This window comes from Pistacia vera, unplaced genomic scaffold (genome assembly GCF_008641045.1).
Source record: "Pistacia vera cultivar Batoury unplaced genomic scaffold, PisVer_v2 Contig106, whole genome shotgun sequence".
NCBI classification, from domain to species: Eukaryota; Viridiplantae; Streptophyta; class Magnoliopsida; order Sapindales; family Anacardiaceae; genus Pistacia; species Pistacia vera.
In genome coordinates this window covers 226,513-251,389 of record NW_022195093.1, presented here as the reverse complement: position 1 = coordinate 251,389, position 24,877 = coordinate 226,513, and the positions used below count along the sequence as shown (strand labels likewise).

The 24,877-nt window shown below is 32.6% G+C and overlaps 5 protein-coding genes across 6 annotated transcripts; 3 read left to right on the top strand and 2 right to left on the bottom strand.

Annotated features, from left to right (window-relative positions):
* Window positions 1–412: 412 nt before the first annotated feature.
* Window positions 413–4,977, top strand: LOC116130066 (phosphatidylcholine:diacylglycerol cholinephosphotransferase 1-like). The gene is made up of 4 exons (XM_031415816.1): window positions 413–904; window positions 1,788–1,902; window positions 3,202–3,224; window positions 4,612–4,977. The coding sequence occupies exons 1-4, from the start codon at window positions 494–496 to the stop codon at window positions 4,918–4,920; spliced, it is 858 nt and encodes a 285-aa protein (XP_031271676.1). The 5' UTR covers window positions 413–493; the 3' UTR covers window positions 4,921–4,977.
* Window positions 4,978–5,787: 810 nt separating this feature from the next.
* LOC116130330 (phosphatidylcholine:diacylglycerol cholinephosphotransferase 1-like) lies at window positions 5,788–7,689 on the top strand. The gene is made up of 2 exons (XM_031416080.1): window positions 5,788–5,924; window positions 7,313–7,689. The coding sequence occupies exons 1-2, from the start codon at window positions 5,799–5,801 to the stop codon at window positions 7,619–7,621; spliced, it is 435 nt and encodes a 144-aa protein (XP_031271940.1). The 5' UTR covers window positions 5,788–5,798; the 3' UTR covers window positions 7,622–7,689.
* Window positions 7,690–8,745: 1,056 nt separating this feature from the next.
* Window positions 8,746–13,641, bottom strand: LOC116129369. Of its 2 annotated transcripts, none has more exons than XM_031415123.1 (8): window positions 13,438–13,641; window positions 12,624–12,747; window positions 12,388–12,472; window positions 10,342–10,420; window positions 9,496–9,609; window positions 9,300–9,412; window positions 9,074–9,184; window positions 8,746–8,999 (listed from the first exon to the last, which is right to left on the bottom strand). In XM_031415123.1, the coding sequence occupies exons 1-8, from the start codon at window positions 13,544–13,546 to the stop codon at window positions 8,880–8,882; spliced, it is 855 nt and encodes a 284-aa protein (XP_031270983.1). In that variant the 5' UTR covers window positions 13,547–13,641; the 3' UTR covers window positions 8,746–8,879. The 2 variants fall into 2 exon arrangements, with proteins under 2 accessions (XP_031270983.1, XP_031270976.1); XM_031415116.1 differs by lacking the exons at window positions 12,388–12,472; window positions 12,624–12,747; window positions 13,438–13,641 and adding exons at window positions 10,508–10,592; window positions 10,744–10,867; window positions 11,558–11,785.
* A 366-nt stretch (window positions 13,642–14,007) lies between these two features.
* Window positions 14,008–16,758, top strand: LOC116129461 (palmitoyl-monogalactosyldiacylglycerol delta-7 desaturase, chloroplastic-like). The gene is made up of 5 exons (XM_031415203.1): window positions 14,008–14,571; window positions 14,663–14,803; window positions 14,879–15,019; window positions 16,132–16,238; window positions 16,311–16,758. Exons 1-5 carry the CDS (start codon window positions 14,008–14,010, stop codon window positions 16,507–16,509), a joined length of 1,152 nt encoding a protein of 383 aa, XP_031271063.1. The 3' UTR covers window positions 16,510–16,758.
* A 4,765-nt stretch (window positions 16,759–21,523) lies between these two features.
* Window positions 21,524–22,788, bottom strand: LOC116129313 (pseudo histidine-containing phosphotransfer protein 6). Its single transcript, XM_031415067.1, has 5 exons — window positions 22,626–22,788; window positions 22,377–22,507; window positions 22,094–22,237; window positions 21,772–21,844; window positions 21,524–21,648 (listed from the first exon to the last, which is right to left on the bottom strand). Exons 1-5 carry the CDS (start codon window positions 22,692–22,694, stop codon window positions 21,595–21,597), a joined length of 471 nt encoding a protein of 156 aa, XP_031270927.1. The 5' UTR covers window positions 22,695–22,788; the 3' UTR covers window positions 21,524–21,594.
* Between the last annotated feature and the right edge of the window lie 2,089 nt (window positions 22,789–24,877).

Below are 24,877 nucleotides of genomic sequence, written 5' to 3'. Positions count from 1 at the left end.
CCTTGATGCACCCATATTTCAATGATATCTTAATCTATATATCATACTTATCAAAATAAAAGCTAATTAATTATCTTTAGATGATTGAATATATAAACTATATATTATTCAAGAGATCGTAAGTTCAAATCTTTTCTTAATTGTTAATAAATATAATTATTAAAATTCTTATCTAATTAATAATTCTAAAATCTCGAATGTACCGTACACCCCCGCTTTTTAACTGCATATAAAACCGATTTAATTGGAATTTTATATTTTAGATATTTTGTTAAAAAAGCAGGCGTGTTGAGGGACGCGCTCAGCACATAAAGCGCCCAAAACCCCTCAAAATAAATTTGATTGGCGCACTTCAATACTTCCATAAGGAAAAACAAATTCATTTTTTGATCAATTTCCCACCCACCGACTCTTTGTGAACTCCGCTGTCACTACCTTTTATATCACCTCCCCATTCCTCCTATCATGTCTCTCCTCCTCACCTTTCCCGCTCATGATGGCTGCACCCACCACCATCACCACCACGCTTCACACCCCTTCTTCTAAGCTCACCCGCCGCGGTCGCACTAACACTAATACCAACAAGCCTATTAACACCGCTGACGGAGATCGCGAAGTCGTTAAGGAGAAGAAAATGATGAGCATTACGAGTGGTGGTGGGGTTTTAAGAAAAGCTTCGTTCATGAGCTGGAGTATGAAGGATGTGGTCCACGTCGCCAGATATCATAGGATACCTTGTGTTTTCGCAGTCGGTTTGCTGTTCTTCATGGCCGTGGAGTACACGCTCCGTATGATCCCGGCTTACTCGCAGCCGTTCGATCTCGGTTTCTTGGCGACTAAGTCATTGCATAACTTGCTGACGTCGTGGCCTGAACTTAACACTTTGTTGGCGGCCCTTAATACGGTGCGTTTCGTGGAACTTAATTATCGTTCAAATACGTATAATCAGTCCTAAATCAAGCGTATTACTTTAATCATCCTTTATCATTATAGTTGAGTTGATTTTTTAGACTAAAGTTGGATGTTTGAAAAGACAACCAAGAAAGTAACGTTAGAGTTGAACGGTAGTGATTTAATAACATTATTGTTTTGATGTTTGCCGTTTAAATGGTTGATCTTTCTAGAGTGGTACTTTGGAGCTTGTTGCCATTTTTTTGTTTTTAAAGGGGGTTGATCGGACTAATTTGTGCGTATTTCAATTAATCCTAAGATTCATTGAATATTTTATAAATCCAAAGATTAATCAAGTCATAATATTATTGTAGTAGGTGGTTTCAAGGTTTCAACTTAAGCACTAAAAAAAGAGAACAAACCTTCTTGTTTGCAACGCCGATCCTTCGGGGTTCTTGTTGCCATTTTTGTCTAATGTTAAATCAATTTATTCTTTAAATCGAAAATTAAAATTCTTAATTAAAAGAAAAAAAATATAACCTTTTGTTTAGAGATAGCCATCAGTGATAATCTTAAAAGATTAGTTGATGTATATGTCAGTTGATGTACGTGTAAGCTGATCCGGACACTCTTGGTTAAAAAAAAAAATATATTCCCTTTTAAAATTAGATAAACATGCAACAAAAATACCTTTATTTTATTTTATCACTTTTGGTGTTTGAATGTTATTTGCTTGGAATGGTGGGGTGAAGTTTCACATGCATTGAGAAAGCAATGGAATAATAAGGCATTGATGTATGCACCTCACATGCAATGTCAGTTTCTTTTTTCTTTTTGTGATTTTAATGTAAAAATAATTGGCTTAGGCTGACGTTTTGATTGGGTGAAATAAATAGGTGTTTGTGGGGATGCAAACGACATATATTTTATGGTGTTGGTTGATAGAAGGAAGACCAAGGGCCACGATATCAGCACTATTCATGTTCACTTGCCGTGGCATTCTTGGTTACTCNCATCATTATAGTTGAGTTGATTTTTTAGACTAAAGTTAGATGTTTGAAAAGACAACAAAGAAAGTAACGGTAGAGTTGAACGGTTGTGATTTAATAACAATATTTTTTGTTTGCTGTTTAAATGGTTGATCTTTCTAAAGTGGTAGTTTGGAACTTGTTTCCCTTTTTTTTTTTTTTTTTTTTTTAATCGGGTTGGTCGAACTAATTTATACGTAATTTAATTAATCTAAAGGATCAACTAAGTCGTAATGTTATTGTGGTAGATGGTTTCATCTTAAAAACTAAAAAAGAGGGAAACCTTCTTGTATGCAACGCCAATCCTTTAGGGTTCTTATTGCCATTTTTGTCTATTGTTAAATCAATTTATTCCTTAAACCGAAAATTAAAATTCTTAATTAAAAAAAAAATATATAACCTTTTGTATTGAGATAGCTATCAGAGGTAGTTCCAAAGTCTCGAATAATTAATTAAGTTGTGTGTAAACTGATCATAACATTCTCAATAAAAAAAATAAAAATATTCCCTTTTAAAATTAGATAAACATACAACAAAAACACGGGCTCCGTTTGTTTCGTTTTTAGGAATATTATTATTAGTATTCTCAAAAAAGTTAAACAGTAAAATATCATTATTCTTAAATATTATTCTATATTTTTTAATTTTTTTTAAACCTCTTAAATTTGTTAATTTAATTAAACAATCCTAAATATTTTTTTTAGAAATTATAAAAACATTCTGGTCACCTTTTGGCAGTGGTGGTTGGCTGTTCGTACTTAATGGGTAAGTTAAAAGTGTTTTTGTTAACTTTTAATATTTTATTATAAGGGTGTTTAGTAAATAAACAAACATAAAAAATATTTTTATTAATTTTTAAATTTTATATTGTAATACTTGTCCAATTTAACCTTTTTTAAATCATTATTCTAAAAACTATCATAGTAATAAACTATAGAGAGTCACGTTTATTTTATTTTATCGGTTTTGGTGTTTGAATGTTATTTGCTTGGAATGGTGGGTGAAGTTTCACATGCATTGAGAAAGCAACATAATAAGCAATTGAATAATAGGGCATCGATACATGCACCTCACATGCAATGTCAGTTTCTTTTTATTTTTATTTTTGTGAGTTCAATGTAAAAATAATTGGCTTAGGCTGACGTTTTGATTGGGTGAAATAAATAGGTGTTTGTGGGGATGCAAACGACATATATTTTATGGTGTTGGTTGATAGAAGGAAGACCAAGGGCCACGATATCAGCACTATTCATGTTCACTTGCCGTGGCATTCTTGGTTACGCAACTCAGCTTCCTCTGCCGCAGGTTACTCTCTCTCCCTTCTCATTAACTCATCCTTATAACTATAGCTGTACTCATCTTCATGGGGAGAACGACATTTTCCCACCCAAGGTTTGGTGAAACGACACATTCCCACCCAACAAGTTTTAAAATGACTCTTTCCCACCCTTTGTCATGTTCTGTTAGTGTTTTCTATTAATATTTAACTGAAAAAACGAAAATACTTTTAAATAGTTTATTTATTAATTAGTTTATTATAAATTAAAATTTAGTTAAGTTAAAATCTTTATTCGATTATTTATTAGTTGAAGTTGAAGTGTAAAGATGTATTTTTCCCTTTATTTATTTAATTAATTAGAAATATTGATTTTCTATGTTAATTAGTGAAAATGAAAAACATTATAAATTTAGTAGATTATTGAATAATAATGATGGGATATTGATGACATTATAAATAAATAAATAAATAAATATTTAGGTAATTTAATTTTAAACAATTTTGTAACTTTTTAGGTGAGGTTAATTATTTATTTATTTTTTTTGACTTTTTGGTTAATTAAAAAATAATAAAAAATTTATAATGTTAAATATCTAAGGGTATTCTTGTATTTTTAATAAAATATTAAAGAAAAACATAATTGAATCTAACGAATGATGAATAAGTGTCGTTTCGCCAAACTTTGGGTGGAAAGATGTCGTTCTCCTGTCTTTATGTACGGAAATTCGGTCGCTTGCTTTTGATTTTAGGGTTTGACTAATCTTATGTAATATATACATGTTTTTTAAGGCTTCATATCTCAAAAATCATATTATAGCATGGGCTTTATTATATTTTTTGGGTCCGCGTAACTATTTTACTTAATGTTAGTAAATATTTTTAAATTGGGTAGTGTTATTAAACCCTAACCTAAACTCCTTTCAAGCCCAAAATTAATTAAATTTAAATATATTTTATTTAATTCCAAAATTAACCTTTGCGTAATTTTTTTAACTTCTTTATTTTCCGGACCTTTTTAATTTATTTTTTCTTCCATAATCCTTTTAACTTCCCATTTATTTAATCATGATTAATAAACGACAAATTTGTTCAAAAACAATTCCTTCTTGATTTTTTTTTCCTTTTTTTATTTGTTTATTATTTGGAAGTGAATGAAATTTAATCGAATATACCTAGAAAAATTATGAAAACCCATAAAAAATGAAGGTCGGATAAAAATATTTCCTGTGTAATATCATAAACTTGTTTGGTTGAAAAGAAAATTCAACGAAAAGATGGTCCTTGGGGGAACGTTTCCAACACATTATGACGTGGGAGCTACTGTTTTTTCCATATTAGACTTGCATGGAGTAGAAAATTCAATGCCACTAATGTTATTGACTGAGTCTACTTGTTGTTGTTCATCAATCTCAGGGATTTCTGGGCTCCGGCGTGGACTTTCCGGTAGGGAATGTATCATTTTTCCTATTTTTCTCAGGGCATGTAGCCGGATCAGTGATTGCATCATTAGATATGCGACGAATGCAACGACGGGAACTGGCATGGATTTTTGATATGCTAAATGTTCTTCAAGTTATAAGGTTACTGGGCACAAGGGGCCATTATACAATAGATTTGGCTGTTGGTGTTGGTGCCGGAATTTTATTCGATTCTCTTGCTGGAAAGTATGAAGACGCCAAAAGAAAATCACTAATTGCAACTAAAGAGGCTTCCCTAAATTAAACAAAACAAATGTCAATAACACTAGGGAGTTATAAAGATGGGGGCCATGGAGATCAAGTACGGGTTGGGATTTTTTTTTTGTAAGATACCTTTGCTGTTAAAATTAATTTGTTCTTGTCTTTGCTGTTAATATCCGTTCTTGTAGATATTTATTTTAAATACCATGCAGAATATCTTTCCAAACAACAGAGAATGAAAATTTTAAATTATTATATATATCTGCTTTTGTTGTTTCATTGAATTTCATGACCCTTTTTATGATATCAATTATTGTTTGTTTAGACCAAGAATTTCTTCTGTTATGATCTGTCTGCAGCCATTAACGGGTCCATGTCGTATAAAATCTTTATTCTTTGGAGTAAATGACATATTCCCACCTAAATTATTTAGCCAAAATCTCAAAGTCAAGCTGATACATATCAGCATTTATTCTACATTATCACTCTTAAACTAGCATCATTAATGATAGTTAAAAGTTGTTAGAAACGGTGAATGAAGTTTGATAAGTGAAAGTATGAGTTTTATAGAAGAGGTTGTAGGGAGTTTAGCGATAATTTCGAAAGTGATTTTGGATTTACGAATCAATCAGAAAAAACCAAAAATCATTAACTTAGACGCTGTTAACGTGGGTTATTTTTTGCTAACCTATGCCCATATTCAACTAATATTTTGGTGTTTGAATGTTATTTGCTTGGAATGGTGGGGTGAAGTTTCACATGCATTGAGAAAGCAACATAATAAGCAATTGAATAATAGGGCATCGATACATGCACCTCACATGCAATGTCAGTTTCTTTTTTCTTTTTGTGATTTTAATGTAAAAATAATTGGCTTAGGCTGACGTTTTGATTGGGTGAAATAAATAGGTGTTTGTGGGGATGCAAACGACATATATTTTATGGTGTTGGTTGATAGAAGGAAGACCAAGGGCCACGATATCAGCACTATTCATGTTCACTTGCCGTGGCATTCTTGGTTACTCAACTCAGCTTCCTCTGCCGCAGGTTACTCTCTCTCCCTTCTCATTAACTCATCCTTATAACTATAGCTGTACTCATCTTCATGGGGAGAACGACATTTTCCCACCCAAGGTTTGGTGAAACGACACATTCCCACCCAACAAGTTTTAAAATGACTCTTTCCCACCCTTTGTCATGTTCTGTTAGTGTTTTCTATTAATATTTAACTGAAAAAACGAAAATACTTTTAAATAGTTTATTTATTAATTAGTTTATTATAAATTAAAATTTAGTTAAGTTAAAATCTTTATTCGATTATTTATTAGTTGAAGTTGAAGTGTAAAGATGTATTTTTCCCTTTATTTATTTAATTAATTAGAAATATTGATTTTCTATGTTAATTAGTGAAAATGAAAAACATTATAAATTTAGTAGATTATTGAATAATAATGATGGGATATTGATGACATTATAAATAAATAAATAAATAAATATTTAGGTAATTTAATTTTAAACAATTTTGTAACTTTTTAGGTGAGGTTAATTATTTATTTATTTTTTTTGACTTTTTGGTTAATTAAAAAATAATAAAAAATTTATAATGTTAAATATCTAAGGGTATTCTTGTATTTTTAATAAAATATTAAAGAAAAACATAATTGAATCTAACGAATGATGAATAAGTGTCGTTTCGCCAAACTTTGGGTGGAAAGATGTCGTTCTCCTGTCTTTATGTACGGAAATTCGGTCGCTTGCTTTTGATTTTAGGGTTTGACTAATCTTATGTAATATATACATGTTTTTTAAGGCTTCAAATCTCAAAAATATTATTATACCATGGGCTTTATTATATATTTTGGGTCCGCGTAACTATTTTACTTCATGTTTGTAAATATTTTTAAATTGAGTAGTGTTATTAAACCCTAACCTAAACTCCTTTCAAGCCCAAAATTAATTAAATTTAAATATATTTTATTTAATTCCAAAATTAACCTTTGCGTAATTTTTTTAACTTCTTTATTTTCCGGACCTTTTTAATTTATTTTTTCTTCCATAATCCTTTTAACTTCCCATTTATTTAATCATGATTAATAAACAACAAATTTGTTCAAAAACAATTCCTTCTTGATTTTTTTTTCCATTTTTTATTTGTTTATTATTTGGAAGTGAATGAAATTTAATCGAATATACCTAGAAAAAATTATGAAAACCCATAAAAAATGAAGGTGGGATAAAAATATTTCCTGTGTAATATCATAAACTTGTTTGGTTGAAAAGAAAATTCAACGAAAAGATAGTCCTTGGGGGAAAGTTTCCAACACATTAAGACGTGGGAGCTACTGTTTTTTCCATATTAGACTTGCATGGAGTAGAAAATTCAATGCCACTAATGTTATTGACTGAGTCTACTTGTTGTTGTTCATCAATCTCAGGGATTTCTGGGCTCCGGCGTGGACTTTCCGGTAGGGAATGTATCATTTTTCCTATTTTTCTCAGGGCATGTAGCCGGATCAGTGATTGCATCATTAGATATGCGACGAATGCAACGACGGGAACTGGCATGGATTTTTGATATTCTAAATGTTCTTCAAGTTATAAGGTTACTGGGCACAAGGGGCCATTATACAATAGATTTGGCTGTTGGTGTTGGTGCCGGAATTTTATTCGATTCTCTTGCTGGAAAGTATGAAGACGCCAAAAGAAAATCACTAATTGCTACTAAAGAGGCTTCCCTAAATTAAACAAAACAAATGTCAATAACACTAGGGAGTTATAAAGATGGGGGCCATGGAGATCAAGTACGGGTTGGGATTTTTTTTTTGTAAGATACCTTTGCTGTTAAAATTAATTTGTTCTTGTCTTTGCTGTTAATATCCGTTCTTGTAGATATTTATTTTAAATACCATGCAGAATATCTTTCCAAACAACAGAGAATGAAAATTTTAAATTATTATATATATCTGCTTTTGTTGTTTCATTGAATTTCATGACCCTTTTTATGATATCAATTATTGTTTGTTTAGACCAAGAATTTCTTCTATTATGATCTGTCTGCAGCCATTAATGGGTCCATGTCGTATAAAATCTTTATTCTTTGGAGTAAATGACATATTCCCACCTAAATTATTTAGCAATAATCTCAAAGTCAAGTTGATACATATCAGCATTTATTCTACATTATGACTCTTAAACTAGCATCATTAATGATAGTTAGAAGTGGTTAAAAACGGTGAATGAAGTTGATAAGTGAAAGTATGAGTTTTATAGAAGAGGTTTTAGGGAGTTCAGCAGTAATCTCAAAAGTGATTTTGGATTTACGAATCAGTAAAAAAAAACCAAAAACCATCAACTTAAACACTGTTAACGTGAGTTATTTTTTACTAACATGTGCCTATATTCAACTAAAAGAAGTGTCAATACACGTTATAGTAAAAAGTTAAAAATTTGTTAAAATAAAATAAATAACATTATTTTAAAGATGAAAATATAGAATAAATACAATCAAAAGTACCCAATACGTCATTTTCTTCATTCATCTTGACCTACGCCTCAATTTTTGGGGGTCCATGTGAATTAAAGAGCTAAAATTGTTAGGCACAGAAATAAAGATTTGACGCCACATTTAATACCATCTTTAATTGATTTGATTTCTGTCTCTGGGTCATTTTAAACGACTTAAATATGAGTACTAAGAAGTGGAACCCTCATGTTTTTTACCATTAAAGTCTGTTCAATGTAATATTGAAAGCATGAAGTCGGATTTTGAATTTCCCTTTTTCATACAAAATATCTGATTATTTCTTTTTTATTAAACTAGGGATAGTTTCTTGCTCAATACACCTTAAACCATTATATATTTGAAGAATTTACAAAAACAGAGCTGAACCAAGCTTGGATATATACCTGAACTGCAATCCGCAATTTTAGTGAAGATATCTGTGACTTTGTAAATGTATAAGCTGCTATATAACTAATTGAGAGGGTATAGATAGGGTGAAATTAGTCCTCTAAATCGCTATCAATCAGGCAGGATCCATCATCTACATTGGCAAGTGGGTCATAAAGGGGAGAGCTTGTATCCATGCATCCTGGAACGAGATTCAGATCGCATCGATCACCCTGCAATGATTTTCCGGTCATAAGATTTACTAAATTATGCACTATAAATGATGTTGAGATGAAAATACTCTTACCCCTTCAACACTCAAATTAGCAATTATGGCACATCTATCGACCACAATGTCTGTGTCCGGAAAAATTGCTTTGTCACAGGCACCTTCTTTACTCAACTCATCTGCCAGACCCTGCCACATAAAAGATCCATTTCATTTCATTTTTTCTTGTCCATACTAGCTGCTAGTTTAGAATGTCTTGATTTGCTTTTACTTTCTTCAAACAGCATCATGTGTTTCTTATTACCTGATTGAAAAAATCAATTGGTTTATTTCTCCAAGCTTTAGGAACTTCAAATTGTATTCTGTAAGGACCATCCCAATCAGCTCCGTTCGTGAATGAGAAGATCACGTTCATAGCTGCAAAAATGAAAAAAAAAAAATCAATCATGAGAAACAAAAACATGCAAGGAAGGAAAAGAATTTTGTGGAGTGGCACCAACCATGCTTTGGTATGCATATTTGGATGGTATAGAATGGGGAGTCATTCTTGCCGCGAGTTTTCCTAAGCATTGCCCTAGGTTCACCGCCGCACATAATGGGCTGATTGAAACCTCCTGGGAAAGGTATAAACAACAAATTGAGTCAACAAGGATGAGCTCAGAATGGTATTCTGCAAAGCAATGTGTACTGTGTAGCAAGTAATGGAGTCAGAACACTAAAATTGCCACTTAAACCATGCCTCTACCCAGAATAATGGTAATCAAATACTTACAAGATGATGAAAATTATAAATAACTTATCTATCTATATTGCACTGCACATCATCTGATCATATATTTCTCAGTTTGCAGTAGTTGTATGTGTGAGTGAAACTTATATGAAAGTTTTTGAAAAATATAAATTAACAACTCTCATCACAAAGGGCATTTACCAGAAGACATTATGCTCTAAAACGTCTTACCTAAATAAAGAAAAAGGAAAAAGACTGTCTAAAATACCAAATGAGCCAACTCATTCAGCTATGGAGCTACCAAAATATTAGCTCAGCTATCAGAGAAATCACCTTGCTCAATGCATCATTCCATTGTAAAGGTTGAAACATATTATATGACACAATAAATACTACAGCCGGAGCTGGTATTCTATTCCGATGGCAGCTCAAAAGCGAGAGCCATAGGTTGAGCTTTCATTGTGATGGAACAAAATGTATAAATTTTTAGTGAACTAATGAGCGAATTTCTGAGCAACAATACTATTTCTATTTTGCATTGACCAAATTTGTACCTCAAAATTCTGCAGAAAACAAAATTATTTGGATTAATTTAACAGCACAGTGTAGAAATTACCATTAAAACCAATTCCGAAATCCTCATTTGGAGTAAGTTTAGTTGCTTTGGGATTGTAGAAAAGCTTCAACTTCTCTCCCTGTTAGACGTTTGGAAGGCATTATAATTTGAATAGCAAAATGTAAAATAAAATAAAATTCAGAGTCAGGAGCATTGCCAAACTTACAGCCATAGGAGGAAGGCCATTCATGGTTTTCCAATATACAGGAGCCCTCCCGAGTTCAAACATCGCCCAGCTAGGACGTGTATACCTAAAGCGAGAAGTATACAAATAACAAGCAAAGCAATCAAGTTCAATGGTGTACATAGAATCTTAGGATATGAAACAAATTTTCAGAGATGATCTGCAACAACTAATCAAATCAAATAATGAAAAACTAAACATTGAAGGTGAACTCATACTCTTTAATTTCTTCAGAGGGAGCGGTCGCAATGGTTGCTGCAGCACTCACTTTTCCACTAATCTTGACTGATTTCTTCTTCTTTGAAGGACTCCTCCGCAAAGAAGCACCAGTAAAACTACTACCTGCTTCAGAAAAAAATTCAATTGTTATGCATTTTAAGTCTTCAGATATAAAGTCGTCACTATTTTCAGATTATACTTTCTATTAAGAACAACCTTCTTTCTTTTACATCCATAGCACAAGACTTAAACATCACAAAATCAGATTTTCTTAGCTGGAAAACTTGATTAACTCATTACCGTTCACGACTTAGGTCTTGAATCTCATCACGACACGATAAATTGCATGTATAATTACATTTACTCATCAGACAATTGTGTAAACTCCAATCAGCAAAATTTGATGACCTTATCCAAAGTTCAGAACCACAAGGGTCTTCCATAGAAATTTGACTTTTAATCAAAATCATAGATTCTCGAAGTGTTTCCACAATCCATTTAGTCTGTATCCTTTAATACAAATCATTATTACTGGAAAATCATTCACCTGAATCTTATTATCACAGGTAGAAGAAAGTCCCTATTACCAGAAATTTAGAGTAATAAGGAACCCAATTTATCAAAACCCAACAACTGAAATCCCAAAATTTCAAGTTAAATTACAACAGAAGACATGTTTAATCTCCTGTATAACAGAATTTACAGAGTATCAGTCAGGATAAAAAAATCAACTAGTCTATCCATTAGCAGAAGCCCCACAAACAACCAGAAACTAAAGAAACTATCAAAAAGACAAGTGTTAAAGAGACTCACCAAGTGTGCTTGAAATAGATGGGCTAGTTCCATTACTACAAGAAACCGACCTCGCGCTTGAAAAGAATTGTGTTGAAGACGTAAAGATTGACCCAGTTGTTGCAGCCATTGATTACACTTTTAGTGCTGCTTTAACTTCCAAGAGAGAGACAGTTGCAGCACAAGAAAGAAGTGGGCAAAAAAGGTTATAGTGGAGAAAGGTAGGAGGAGGTTATATAAAAAGGATAAGCAACCACATACACAAAATGTGGCAAAAATATCTATACAAAATTAAGGTAAGAAAAAGGCCAAAAGAAAGCTCATCTTTTGAAGCAAAAATATCTGGATTTTTAATTCATGAAATCTGAACACAACTTCTATTGAAAAGAACCCCACGCCGCCTTATCTATCTCTCGCTATAATCCACAAGTTTTGACACCGTAGATATGACACTTTGACAACACCACAAAATTCAAAACTCTCTTATATTTCACAAACCCCTCATCACACGCATATAAAAAGCCCACCAAAAACCGTTTTCTTTGCCTAATAAAAAACACCCACAGAGAAAGGGGAGCCTCTCTCTCTTTCCATGGCTTTGATCACAACGTCATCTACAAAGCCTAAATCTTTCATCTTTTCACCTCTTTGTCTAGCAAAAAAGTCTCAGAACAATACTAAAGCAGTAAATTTAAGCCATTCTAATTTAAAAAGCAAGAAAATATACACCAGTTCTGTACCTTGTGTTCATAGTTCTAACAAAAGGAAGTTGTTCGCAATTGTCAATGCAGCTTCAGTAGAAGCAACAGAGCCAGNATAAAATTCAGAGTCAGGAGCATTGCCAAACTTACAGCCATAGGAGGAAGGCCATTCATGGTTTTCCAATATACAGGAGCCCTCCCGAGTTCAAACATCGCCCAGCTAGGACGTGTATACCTAAAGCGAGAAGTATACAAATAACAAGCAAAGCAATCAAGTTCAATGGTGTACATAGAATCTTAGGATATGAAACAAATTTTCAGAGATGATCTGCAACAACTAATCAAATCAAATAATGAAAAACTAAACATTGAAGGTGAACTCATACTCTTTAATTTCTTCAGAGGGAGCGGTCGCAATGGTTGCTGCAGCACTCACTTTTCCACTAATCTTGACTGATTTCTTCTTCTTTGAAGGACTCCTCCGCAAAGAAGCACCAGTAAAACTACTACCTGCTTCAGAAAAAAATTCAATTGTTATGCATTTTAAGTCTTCAGATATAAAGTCGTCACTATTTTCAGATTATACTTTCTATTAAGAACAACCTTCTTTCTTTTACATCCATAGCACAAGACTTAAACATCACAAAATCAGATTTTCTTAGCTGGAAAACTTGATTAACTCATTACCGTTCACGACTTAGGTCTTGAATCTCATCACGACACGATAAATTGCATGTATAATTACATTTACTCATCAGACAATTGTGTAAACTCCAATCAGCAAAATTTGATGACCTTATCCAAAGTTCAGAACCACAAGGGTCTTCCATAGAAATTTGACTTTTAATCAAAATCATAGATTCTCGAAGTGTTTCCACAATCCATTTAGTCTGTATCCTTTAATACAAATCATTATTACTGGAAAATCATTCACCTGAATCTTATTATCACAGGTAGAAGAAAGTCCCTATTACCAGAAATTTAGAGTAATAAGGAACCCAATTTATCAAAACCCAACAACTGAAATCCCAAAATTTCAAGTTAAATTACAACAGAAGACATGTTTAATCTCCTGTATAACAGAATTTACAGAGTATCAGTCAGGATAAAAAAATCAACTAGTCTATCCATTAGCAGAAGCCCCACAAACAACCAGAAACTAAAGAAACTATCAAAAAGACAAGTGTTAAAGAGACTCACCAAGTGTGCTTGAAATAGATGGGCTAGTTCCATTACTACAAGAAACCGACCTCGCGCTTGAAAAGAATTGTGTTGAAGACGTAAAGATTGACCCAGTTGTTGCAGCCATTGATTACACTTTTAGTGCTGCTTTAACTTCCAAGAGAGAGACAGTTGCAGCACAAGAAAGAAGTGGGCAAAAAAGGTTATAGTGGAGAAAGGTAGAAGGAGGTTATATAAAAAGGATAAGCAACCACATACACAAAATGTGGCAAAAATATCTATACAAAATTAAGGTTATAAAAAGGCCAAAAGAAAGCTTATCTTTTGAAGCAAAAATATCTGGATTTTTAATTCATGAAATCTGAACATAACTTCTAATGAAAAGAACCCCACGCCGCCTTATCTATCTCTCGCTATAATCCACAAGTTTTGACACCGTAGATATGACACTTGGACAACACCACAAAATTCAAAACTCTCTTATATTTCACAAACCCCTCATCACACGCATATAAAAAGCCCACCAAAAACCGCTTCTTTGCCTAATAAAAAATACCCACAGAGAAAGGGGAGCCTCTCTCTCTTTCCATGGCTTTGATCACAACGTCATCTACAAAGCCTAAATTTTTCATCTTTTCACCTCTTTGTCTTGGAAAAAAGTCTCAGAACAATACTAAAGCACTAAATTTAAGCCATTCTAATTTAAAAAGCAAGAAAATATACACCAGTTCTGTACCTTGTGTTCATAGTTCTAACAAAAGGAAGTTGTTCGCAATTGTCAATGCAGCTTCAGTAGAAGCAACAGAGCCAGAGCCAGAGCCAGAGCCAGAGCCAGAGTCAGAAGTGAGAAGTTGGGGGAGAATTTTGTTATCAGATGTGGTGGTAAAGAGGAAAAGAAGAGTCTTTTTTGGGAGGAATTGGAACTCATTAGATATAAGCACTGCTGGTGTTGTTTTGGCAATGCATTTGCTGAGTGTTTTTGCACCATTTCATTTTACTTGGAGTGCTTTTTGGGTTGCTTTTGGACTCTATGTTGTCACTGGACTTCTGGGTATCACTCTTTCATTTCATAGGAATCTTTCTCATAGAAGTTTTAAGTTACCCAAATGGCTCGAGTACCTGTTTGCTTATTGTGGAGTTCAAGCCCTTCAGGTGGGTGGTTATTGAAAGAAAAAGAAGGATTTTTTATTTGGTTTTGTGATTGATTCTTGGCCTAAAAGTGCATGCTTTTTGATGGTTTCAGGGGAACCCAATTGATTGGGTGAGCACACATAGGTATCATCACCAGTTTTGTGATTCAGAAAGAGATCCTCACAGCCCCCTTGAAGGGTTTTGGTTTAGTCACATGAGTTGGCTGGTTGATACCAATTCTGTGATGGAAAGAGTAAGAATTATTCTCCCACATACTAAATAATCATTTTTTGTTTTTTCGTGGTTTATTTAACTGGTGCATTTGCAGTGTGGAGGACCAAGCAATGTTGGGGACTTAGAGAAGCAGCCTTTCTACAGATTTCTGAGAAGCTCATATATTCTTCATCCAATTGCAGTTGGAGTTTTGCTATATGCATTGGGAGGCTTTCCCTTCATTGTGTGGGGAATGGTAAGAAAGCTTCTCTTTTACAGGCTCTGTTTCATACTCAATTTGATCTTTTAATCATCATTATGTCCCATGAGAGAATTGGTAAAGCTTTAGGAGATAAAGTTACCCCTTCCCTAACCTTACATCTTCCAATAGTTATTAATGGGAAGAAATCAAATGGTTGTGACGTTAATTGGGTTTAGTAGTCTAAAATGTGAGCAGTGATTCAACTGTGTGGGCCTTCTCCCTTGAATTCACTGGCTACTAGGGATGGGCATTTTTCCCACCCCGTTGAGGACCCGGCCCGAACAGGGCGGGGATTCCCTGAAATTGTCCGGGGTCGGGATGGGCCCAGGCCCAATGACATCCTCCGACCTTGGGGACGGGCCGGGATATATATATATATATTACTTAATTCTTTTAAAAACATCCTACTTAATTATTATTTTTAAATCTATCTATTAAAACTATTTACTGTATTACTTTTTCTTTCCACCTTAATAATATTTTTTTCCTTGCGTAGAATAAGTATTCCACCACAACTATATTTGTTTTGCCTCCATTGCTTAATTAATTCACCATAATTAATTATTTTCCCTTTCCTGAAATGATAGAGCTTTGAAAAGTTGATATTAATTTAGAAAATATTTACTTGTTTATATATTCAATATTTCGTATTTCTTATTACAATTTTAATTAAGATATTTTTAAAATTAATCTACCAATAGTGGTAAAGATGAACAGGGAAAAGAATGGAAGAGATTCAGAACTCGGAGAATCCCCTTGGGCTCTCGGGCTGGGCCAGGAGACAGGGGTGCCCGGCCCGGCCTGGCCTGTGCCCATCCCTATGGCTAACATTCAAGGAAGAGGGCCTTCCTCTTGTATGTCAAATGGGTGTTTTCATTCTTTCACAAAATAGTGAAGAAAAAATAGAGCCACATATTAAGCTAGTCACATGTCATCAGATGGAAGTTTGAAACCAATACTAGTTGAAAGTCTTATCCATTTTAAACGTGAGCACAAGGGTATCCCTTTGTTCTCAAGATAACATGGAACCATGAGGCAAGAGTGCGAAATTCATTTGAAAGTGAGTTTTGTAGAAAGCTTATGCATCAATGTGTCGGCATTTGCAGGGTGTGAGGATTGTGTGGGTGTACCACATCACTTGGTTTGTGAACTCAGCTTGCCATGTATGGGGAAAGCAAGCATGGAACACTGGAGATTTGTCCAGGAACAACTGGTAATAATTTATACAACTTTCCTCAGCAACCCACTTATGTGATTCTCTAGTTATTTTGATATGTTTATTTAGGTGGGTGGCGTTGCTTGCATTTGGAGAAGGCTGGCACAACAACCACCATGCGTTTGAGTTTTCAGCTCGACATGGCCTGGAATGGTGGCAAGTGGATATGACTTGGTATGCGGTGAGATTTCTGCAAGCCATTGGTTTGGCGACTGATGTGAAGTTGCCGAGTGAGCTTCAGAAGCAAAGGATGGCTTTCAAAAATTGAAGCTATATATTATTATATGTTGTTGCCATTGCCATTTGTAGCAGCCAGATTCTAACAGGTGCTTGTTCAGCTTCGAAAAGAGATTCTTGGTTAGGCGAAGTGAATGATCCTTTTTTGATTTTAACATTAGATGCATCATTTTACTTTGGAAGCTCAAAAAAATTGTCACATGTAAGATTGTAATGTAATGTTGCATACGGTAATGTGAGATGCACAACAGATGTTGGAGTTGTCGACCACTTCAACAATAAGAGGCGAGGTAGATGCATTCGAGGGTCTTGATATAAGATTTCTTTAAGTAATTAATTCCTAATTGGGTTTGAGTTTAAGGAAGTAGATCCTTGTAATATTAGGTTTCACTCTTTAAATCTAGTATATAAACTTATTTTTCTTTTGTATGAGTATGATAACAAATCATAGGGCAAATACATTTATTGTAACGAAAGAGGTGAGGAAATATTTTAATAATATTGATTCTGATGGACGTAACCTGTTAATTAGGTAAACTAAAGTAAATCGCGCGTGTTTTTCTTTCTCTTTACTAGTTTGATATTTGTGTTTGTTTACTTGTTTGGTTTCGTATTACTCTAGATTGTCGGTACATACCTTTGCCTGCCATTTATTTTTTAATTATTATGTTATAATTTCTAATTTAAAGTTTGATTATTTTTAATAACAGTACTATAAGCTATTGTCAAAAGAGCTGGATAATCCCAAATTTGGCCCAAGTCACTTGTTAAAATCTATTTGAAATATAATATTATCTCGTAATATCTTAAAAATTAGTAATTTTTAAAATAATTTTACGAAGCACTTTTTAGTTACTAATTCAAGAAATAATAATTTGGGACCTATCCATTTAATTTTTATTCATGAACAGAATAGGGAGAGGATGGGAATACAGATTTATGAGGACAATCGGGCCATGGTCCATGGGCCAGTTTAGTTGTTACGAAGAGGCCTAACCAGTTTAATATTGGTCGTAATAAAATTTTACTAAATTAAAATTAGGTATTATTTGTTTTTATTTTTATTTTTTTGATAACCGGAGTATCCGGGCTAGTTTGTATGCATCTCAACTAATCTCTGAAGTTTATTGAACACGTTACAAGTCTAAAGAACTAAGTAAATTATAAAATGATAAGAGACCTCAAGGTTTGAATCTAAAAACTCAATTAAATAAGCATACCTCTTTGACTGAAAGGTAACCTTTTAGGGTTAAAATTGTGTATTATTAAGTTACTTGGAACAAAAAATCAGGCAAATTATTAGGCCTGCAAATCACTTGATAACCTCTACTCCTAATCATACCTTATTTATTTTAATTTCACTTTTAACCTCATTCATTCTTAATTTTTAAAACACTAAAACAAACACCCTCGCTCTCAACTCCTCCTTCTGTTTAAATAATAAGACGAGTGATAAGTAGATTAATTATTATTATTAATTATCGTCAAACTTATTTTTGAAGTAATGGATTGGATCATTGGAGTTGAGTTTCTCAGATTTGATAGGCAGTAACATTTTCATAATTCTACTTATTAAAATATATCGAGTAATCTTGAGGTAGTCAAGATTTTTAGTCAATAGGGTCAAAACATCTATCAAAGCTTTAAGTCTTATAACTTAGGTTTTTCAAACAATTTATACTAACCCAATAGAATTTAACTTATAAACCCATGAAATGAAACTCATCAAATCCAACTTTAATTATTAAACAATTAATCAATATGTCAAAATTAAACCAAATCTCCAAATCTCTATAACTTTAGGATTTCATCAATTCTTTAAAGTTTAAACCATTTAAAATTAACCAAAATTTATCACCCAACTTAAAAAAACAATTAATTAACTCATATATCAACAATCAAAACAAATCAAAATCTAGAAATTTAATCTTCAAATTTCAAACTCATTAATTAATCTTAATAAAAACTCATAACTCATGATCTTTCGTTAATTAACAAAGCTAAAAGAAAAGAATTTTAAGTAAAAAAAAAAAAAATCATCTTACCTTATAATCAAAATGAGTATTCTTTCTTGAATATCCAACCAAATAAAAAAGATAATATGAGAGGATATGAGAGGAAACGAAGAAGAGAAAAAAGTTAATTAATAATTCATTTTTGTGGGGTCAACATGAATTTAAATCCGGTCAAAATTTCATAAAACATAAAGATTTTTTTAATTTTTTTAACAGGTTGAGTGGGTTCAATTAAACTCGTATATTTGTCTTTGACTCTTACATCTCAAGACACTAATTATATATAAAAATAATATTACACGTGTAAAGTGCGAATACAAAACNGTATTACTCTAGATTGTCGGTACATACCTTTGCCTGCCATTTATTTTTTAATTATTATGTTATAATTTCTAATTTAAAGTTTGATTATTTTTAATAACAGTACTATAAGCTATTATCAAAAGAGCTGGATAATCCCAAATTTGGCCCAAGTCACTTGTTAAAATCTATTTGAAATATAATATTATCTCGTAATATCTTAAAAATTAATAATTTTTAAAATAATTTCACGAAGCACTTTTTAGTTACTAATTCAAGAAATAATAATTTGGGACCTATCCATTTAATTTTTATTCATGAACAGAATAGGGAGAGGATGGGAATACAGATTTATGCGGACAATCGGGCCATGCTCCATGGGCCAGTTTAGTTGTTACGAAGAGGCCCAACCAGTTTAATATTGGTCGTAATAATTTTTTACTAAATTAAAATTAGGTATTTTTTTTGGTAACTGAAGTGTACCGGCTAGTTTGTATGCATCTTAACTAATCTCTAGAGTTTATTGAACATGCTACAAGTCTAAAAAACCAAGTAAGTCACAAAATGATAAAAAACCTCAAGATTTGAATCTAAAAACTCAATTAAGTAAGCAAATCTTCTTGATCGAAATGTCAATCCTTTATGGTTAAAATTAGGTATTATTAAATTACTTGGAACAAAACATCAGGCAAATTATTAGGCCTGCAAATCACTTGATAACCTATTTTTGAAGTAATGGATTGGATCATTGGAGTTGGGTTTCTCGGATTTGATGAGCAGTAACATTTTCATAATTCTACTTATTAAAATACATCGACGTAGTCAAGATTTTTAGTCAATAGGGTCAAAACATGTATCAAAGCTTCAAGTCTTATAACTTAGGCTTTTCAAATAATTTATATTAACCCAATAAAATTCAACTTATAAACCTATGAAATGAAACTCATCAAATCCAACTTTAATTATTAAGCAATTAATCAATATGTCAAAATTAAACCAAATCTCTATAACGTTAAGATTTCATCAATTCTTTAAAGTTTAAACCATTCAAAATTAACCAAAATTTATCAAACCCAACTTAAAACAACAATTAATTAACTCATATATCAACAAGCAAAAGAAATCAAAATCTAGAAATTTAATCTTCAAATTTCAAACTCATTAATTAAACTTAATAAAAACTCATAACTCATGATCTTTCGTTAATTAACAAAACTAAAAGAAAAGAATTTTAAGTTAAAAAAAAAAAAAATCATCTTACCTTATAATCAAAATGAGTAGTATTTCTTGAGTATCCAACCAAATTAAAAAGATAATATGAGAGGATATGAGAGGAAACGAAGAAGAGAAAAAAGTTAATTAATAATTCATTTTTGTGGGGTCAACATGAATTTAAATCCGGCCAAAATTTCATAAAACATAAAGATTTTTTTAATTTTTTTAACAAGTTGAGTGGGTTCAATTAAACTCATATATTTGTCTGTGGCTCTTACATCTCAAGACACTAATTATATATAAAAATAATATTACACGTGTAAAGTGCGAATACAAAACATTTATACAAAGCAACGTGTCATCAAATAAATGGATAAATTATTATAAAAAGCCAATTTAATAGATTTATAATAAATAAGATTGAATGGTTGGGCAATATTTGTATTAACTGTACCAATTAAATACCAAATAAACAGAATGCACGATCAAAACAAAAAGTTATGAAGACTCTGGCTACCAGCCTTCTGTTGACTCGGTGGTGTGAATGCTTTTAGCATCAGGTTGGTCGGTCCCGGGTTCAACACTCGAGGGCTGGTACATATATATATATATAATCACACCCTTCACATTGCCTGTTGTGGTGATCCAAATGAGGTATTCCAAAATACCTTTCTTTTTCTTCTGTTCTTTTTTCTGTTTTTACTCAAAAAATGTTACATAAAATTTTTGATTCAATTGTTTATAACTTTTGGCGTTTTAAATTCACTGTAGGGTCCTGTTTCATTTGCAATCGACATAAAATTCTTAGTTTATGAGAATATGAAAATGTCAACTCTTCGAACGAAATAAGAAAATATAATTGGAACCATTAATTACCATCTATGTACTGTGTACATAATGAGAAGCTGAAGTAATATACGATAGATACTGAAATAAAGGGAAATGTTTCATTCAGTACCAAAGAATTCTCTTTTAGCCCCAAAGTTCAACTCTATTTGAGTATATCTTTGACACTGAAACTGATCTTGGACTGAAAACAAGCGGAAAAAATGTGTACAAATTCCAGAAACAGTAAACTCTCAGAAGAAAGAAAAGTGAAACTGAGAGTTAATTAAAAGACAGTAAAAAGGGTGAAAGTTACAGTGAAACTCAGGTGTCACAGAAATTTGAGATAGTAAATCCATTTAAAGTGTTTGAATTTGAGCAATCCATCCTGTCAATCACCATCAAAACTTTTTTGTTTTTTCCCTCTTGATCAGCTTTAATTACTTGACTGATTGATATTGATGCTTTGTTTCAATGTTACAGTATCGTCAGTGTTATTTCATGGATAAATTAAAGCTGAATATATCATAATCAGAGGATTCAGAGCTACCAAATTAACCTCCATTAGAATCAGTAGAATTCATGATTTTGCATTTAATGTTACAACCAACCAACCTTGTTCAAATCTTAAAAAAGAAAAAAGAAAAAAAAAATAACTCTACAATATTATTATTAATAAAGACACTCCAGCTGCCATGCCAATGACTTGCAAAAACCTGGAAGAAAGTGGAACCCAATAACCCATTTATGGCTTTGTTGTTTTACAAATGCATTGGATATCTAACTCCAGCTGCCAGTATTCTCTGTTGCTCTATCTGTGTGTGACATAAAGTAATTACCAACTATACTGTTAGTGTTCATTAATTTATATATATACAGTATACTTTTTTAAAGACAAAAAGTTCAAAAAGAAATGCATAAAGCTTCTGGGTATATACCTGAAACAGTTCGTGTAATTTGTTCTTTAAGTAACAGTACTCGTGTTCCAGCAGCTCCAATGCTCTCAGACACCTGAATATCCGAAAATTTCTATCATCTCAACATTCAAATTACTTCTTGAAAAGAAAAATAATGCAGCAATCTGATGTTTCACGTGGATTATCAATTAAGAAAAGGCTTGCCACTTTAATTTATTAAATTAAACTCCATTTGTGCTCTGTGGTCTCCAGTTAAAAATGTTTTTTATAAACAGAAAAAGGAAGGAAGGAGAGTGCATGTGTGAGAAAGAGCGCGAGAATAGAGAAGGAAAGGGGGAAATACCCAGCACGGTTGTTGTGTTCAGAAGCGGCTCGAAACGCAACACAAACGTTTCTGACTCTTTTTGCACCTATGCTAGAGCTGCTACCCATCATCTGATTCAAATGAATTCCCATTTTCTTGTAGTCCGAGAACTCTTTATCCATCCTGTCCCATCCCACCATCGCATTAATTCTTTATCATTAAACCAAACACACACTTGAAAAAGTGCTTATCAAAAGTTAACCATTCAACAACTGTTCATATCATTACAGTTTACGCAAGAGTAGAAGAAGAAGATATTTACAATATTGATCTGAGATTTCTCAAGAGCTTTTCAGACTCATGAAAGTAAATGTTGACAACTTCAGATACAAAGTTTGGGGAGCTCTCATCTTGAAGTTGCTGGAGTTGCAAGAATTGCTCGTCTAACACTCCCTAAGAAAAAAAAAAAATCATAAAACAGAATAAACATTATCAGTATCGTAAAAAAAAAAAAAAAAACAAACTATACATTATATCTTTAACGAAGAAATTGAACAAGATGGATGATAACCTGATGGAAGAGTAATGCTAGCAAACGATTCATATCGGCTCGTAACCGATCCGCACCCAACCCGAGCATCCACAACGGTAGACCCGTTTTGGCTGGTCAATTGGTTCGATCAAAGGGTTAAGACTTAGAAGATTTTGGTGGATAGTTTCACTGGTTTCGGGGTTTAGGGTTCTGGGAAGTGTTCGTTTGTAGCGGGAGAAGAAACTTGTGGTAACGACTATTTAAAGGATGCCGGTGGCTTGGACCAACCCGCTTTCAATAATAATAAAATCATAATTAAGATTAATACTGTACTCTCTCAGCGCGCGTGAGAAATGTACAGAAGGAATTTGTTATCTATTCTAAAACCCTATCAGATTTTAAAAACCAATTTTAATTAATTTTTTAGGTTAATATTTTTGTAAAGTGGTATGATAGCTATGAATTTTACAAAATTAATTATTTAGTAATTTATTTAGTTTAAGTCAATTTATTCTCGATAATGTTTGGTGCAATATATAAATATGCATTAAGTGTTTTCTATGAGATAAATACACAATTTTAATCTTATTTAGCACTTAATTGATATCAGGAATTAATTTACTTAAGCCATACTTCATTTGACCTAATTAAATAATTTGATATTTTCTCTTCTAACGATTGATACAATTTGTGAATTACAAAATGGATTAATGAGATTAGTAAATGATAGAGTTAATTAAACTTTGTAATATGGATTAATGTGATTAACTATCTCTAGATGACCGAGTGGTTTGATAAAAACTCTTAGGTGTATTATTCAAAAGGTCTTAAATTCGAATCCCTACTCGGTTGCTAATAAGGGTAGCCACCGGAGTTCTTATCAGACAGATAGTTTCAAGGTTCCGAATGATTAGTTAAGGTACACGTAAACTGGTTTGGACACCCCCATTTATATATATAAAAAACTTTATTATTGTAATTATTAAGACATTTTTGGGGGATTAGTTGCCCTGAAGATTAGTTGAGATGCATGTAAGCTGGTCTGAACACCCTTGGTCATAAAAAAAAAAATATTATTATTAATACATATTAAGACATTTTAATTGATAAAAAAACAATTTAAATAATTGAGATAACACAATTACACACTTAATATGCATTAATACATAAACATATGATTTCAACTATTCAAACACTTAAATGAAGGGTTGAAAATAGCATCAAAACTTGTGTAAAAAAATACAATATCTTGCACATAAACTCTATATTTATCTATAAATTATGACATTGTCAAGTATATGAAAAGTTTTATCAAGTATAAACAATTATAATATGTAGAATAATACATACATAGGGAAAAGAAAAAAACTTGGAAGTTGGGAAGAACAAGAAGAAAGAAGCATTTTTGTCCACTAATAGTAAATATCGAAAAAAACATGCTTTCCTTTTCAAAACCATCCATCAAAATCATCTAAAACTAATTAATTACTATAATCAAAAGTACAAGTCAAAAAGAGTTGGGGTTTTTGGTAATTGCAACAAATTTAAAAAAAAAACAGAAAAAAATTGAAATTCACATTCCACAAAGGAGAGTGAGTTAGGGTTTTCTTTTAAGGAGAGGGCGTGCAGTGTGGGCCCAAATCGAGGTGAATGTGTGGTATCAACCAGACCAGCCCACAAAAACAGTCAATAGAGCAAGAAAATGGCAACGCTTTTTTGTCTTCACCTGTTGTCCCCGTAACCGGTCACCTCGCGTGCATTCTGCCTTGGCAGTCTAGTGCGGCGTTCTCACCTCACTCCCACCCGACACCTGCCTGCAGCCGGTAACTTGTCAGTAACCTCACCCCCCTCACTGAGATAATAACAATTTGGTCCCTGAAGTTTTAGTCTAATTTTTAGTCTTGTAGAATCTATAATCAACCTTTTAGTCCCTAAATTTCCCTAATGACATTATGACAAGGACTAAAACTTTTACAAAAACATTTTATGAGACTAAAGGTAATAAGCCAAACTTTAGGGACCAAATATTTATTTTCCCGTCACCTTTCTAGACAAAATATGCCCACTTTTTTACTAGCTTCTATGGAATATAAAATTTTCCACCTTTGCTTTGTCTTTGTCTTACATGCTTCCAAACAGTAACAGTAACACTCCTTTTGCTGTTTTTTTACTCTGACTTTTTCAGTTTTTCTCTCTCTCTTTCTCGGGAAAATGGGAGTAGGGTGAGCCTGCATTGAAGTATGGGGAAGAAAGTAAAACAGAGAAGCGCCCGGTAAACAAGGCAAAAGAGT

Coding starts and splice junctions, on each gene's coding strand:
- LOC116130066 (XM_031415816.1), top strand. CDS start 494: ATGATGGCTGCACCCACCACCATCACCACCACGCTTCACACCCCTTCT. Junction 905..1,787: donor TGTTGGCGGCCCTTAATACG/GTGCGTTTCGTG, acceptor TGAAATAAATAG/GTGTTTGTGGGGATGCAAAC. Junction 3,225..4,611: donor CTCAGCTTCCTCTGCCGCAG/GTTACTCTCTCT, acceptor CATCAATCTCAG/GGATTTCTGGGCTCCGGCGT.
- LOC116130330 (XM_031416080.1), top strand. CDS start 5,799: ATGCAAACGACATATATTTTATGGTGTTGGTTGATAGAAGGAAGACCA. Junction 5,925..7,312: donor CTCAGCTTCCTCTGCCGCAG/GTTACTCTCTCT, acceptor CATCAATCTCAG/GGATTTCTGGGCTCCGGCGT.
- LOC116129369 (XM_031415123.1), bottom strand. CDS start 13,546: ATGGCTGCAACAACTGGGTCAATCTTTACGTCTTCAACACAATTCTTT. Junction 10,421..12,387: donor ATGGCCTTCCTCCTATGGCT/GTAAGTTTGGCA, acceptor AACGTCTAACAG/GGAGAGAAGTTGAAGCTTTT. Junction 9,413..9,495: donor AATATGCATACCAAAGCATG/GTTGGTGCCACT, acceptor TCATTTTTGCAG/CTATGAACGTGATCTTCTCA.
- LOC116129461 (XM_031415203.1), top strand. CDS start 14,008: ATGGCTTTGATCACAACGTCATCTACAAAGCCTAAATTTTTCATCTTT. Junction 15,020..16,131: donor CCTTCATTGTGTGGGGAATG/GTAAGAAAGCTT, acceptor CGGCATTTGCAG/GGTGTGAGGATTGTGTGGGT. Junction 16,239..16,310: donor GATTTGTCCAGGAACAACTG/GTAATAATTTAT, acceptor ATGTTTATTTAG/GTGGGTGGCGTTGCTTGCAT.
- LOC116129313 (XM_031415067.1), bottom strand. CDS start 22,694: ATGCTCGGGTTGGGTGCGGATCGGTTACGAGCCGATATGAATCGTTTG. Junction 22,238..22,376: donor AGAAATCTCAGATCAATATT/GTAAATATCTTC, acceptor GGGATGGGACAG/GATGGATAAAGAGTTCTCGG. Junction 21,649..21,771: donor AATTACACGAACTGTTTCAG/GTATATACCCAG, acceptor TGTCACACACAG/ATAGAGCAACAGAGAATACT.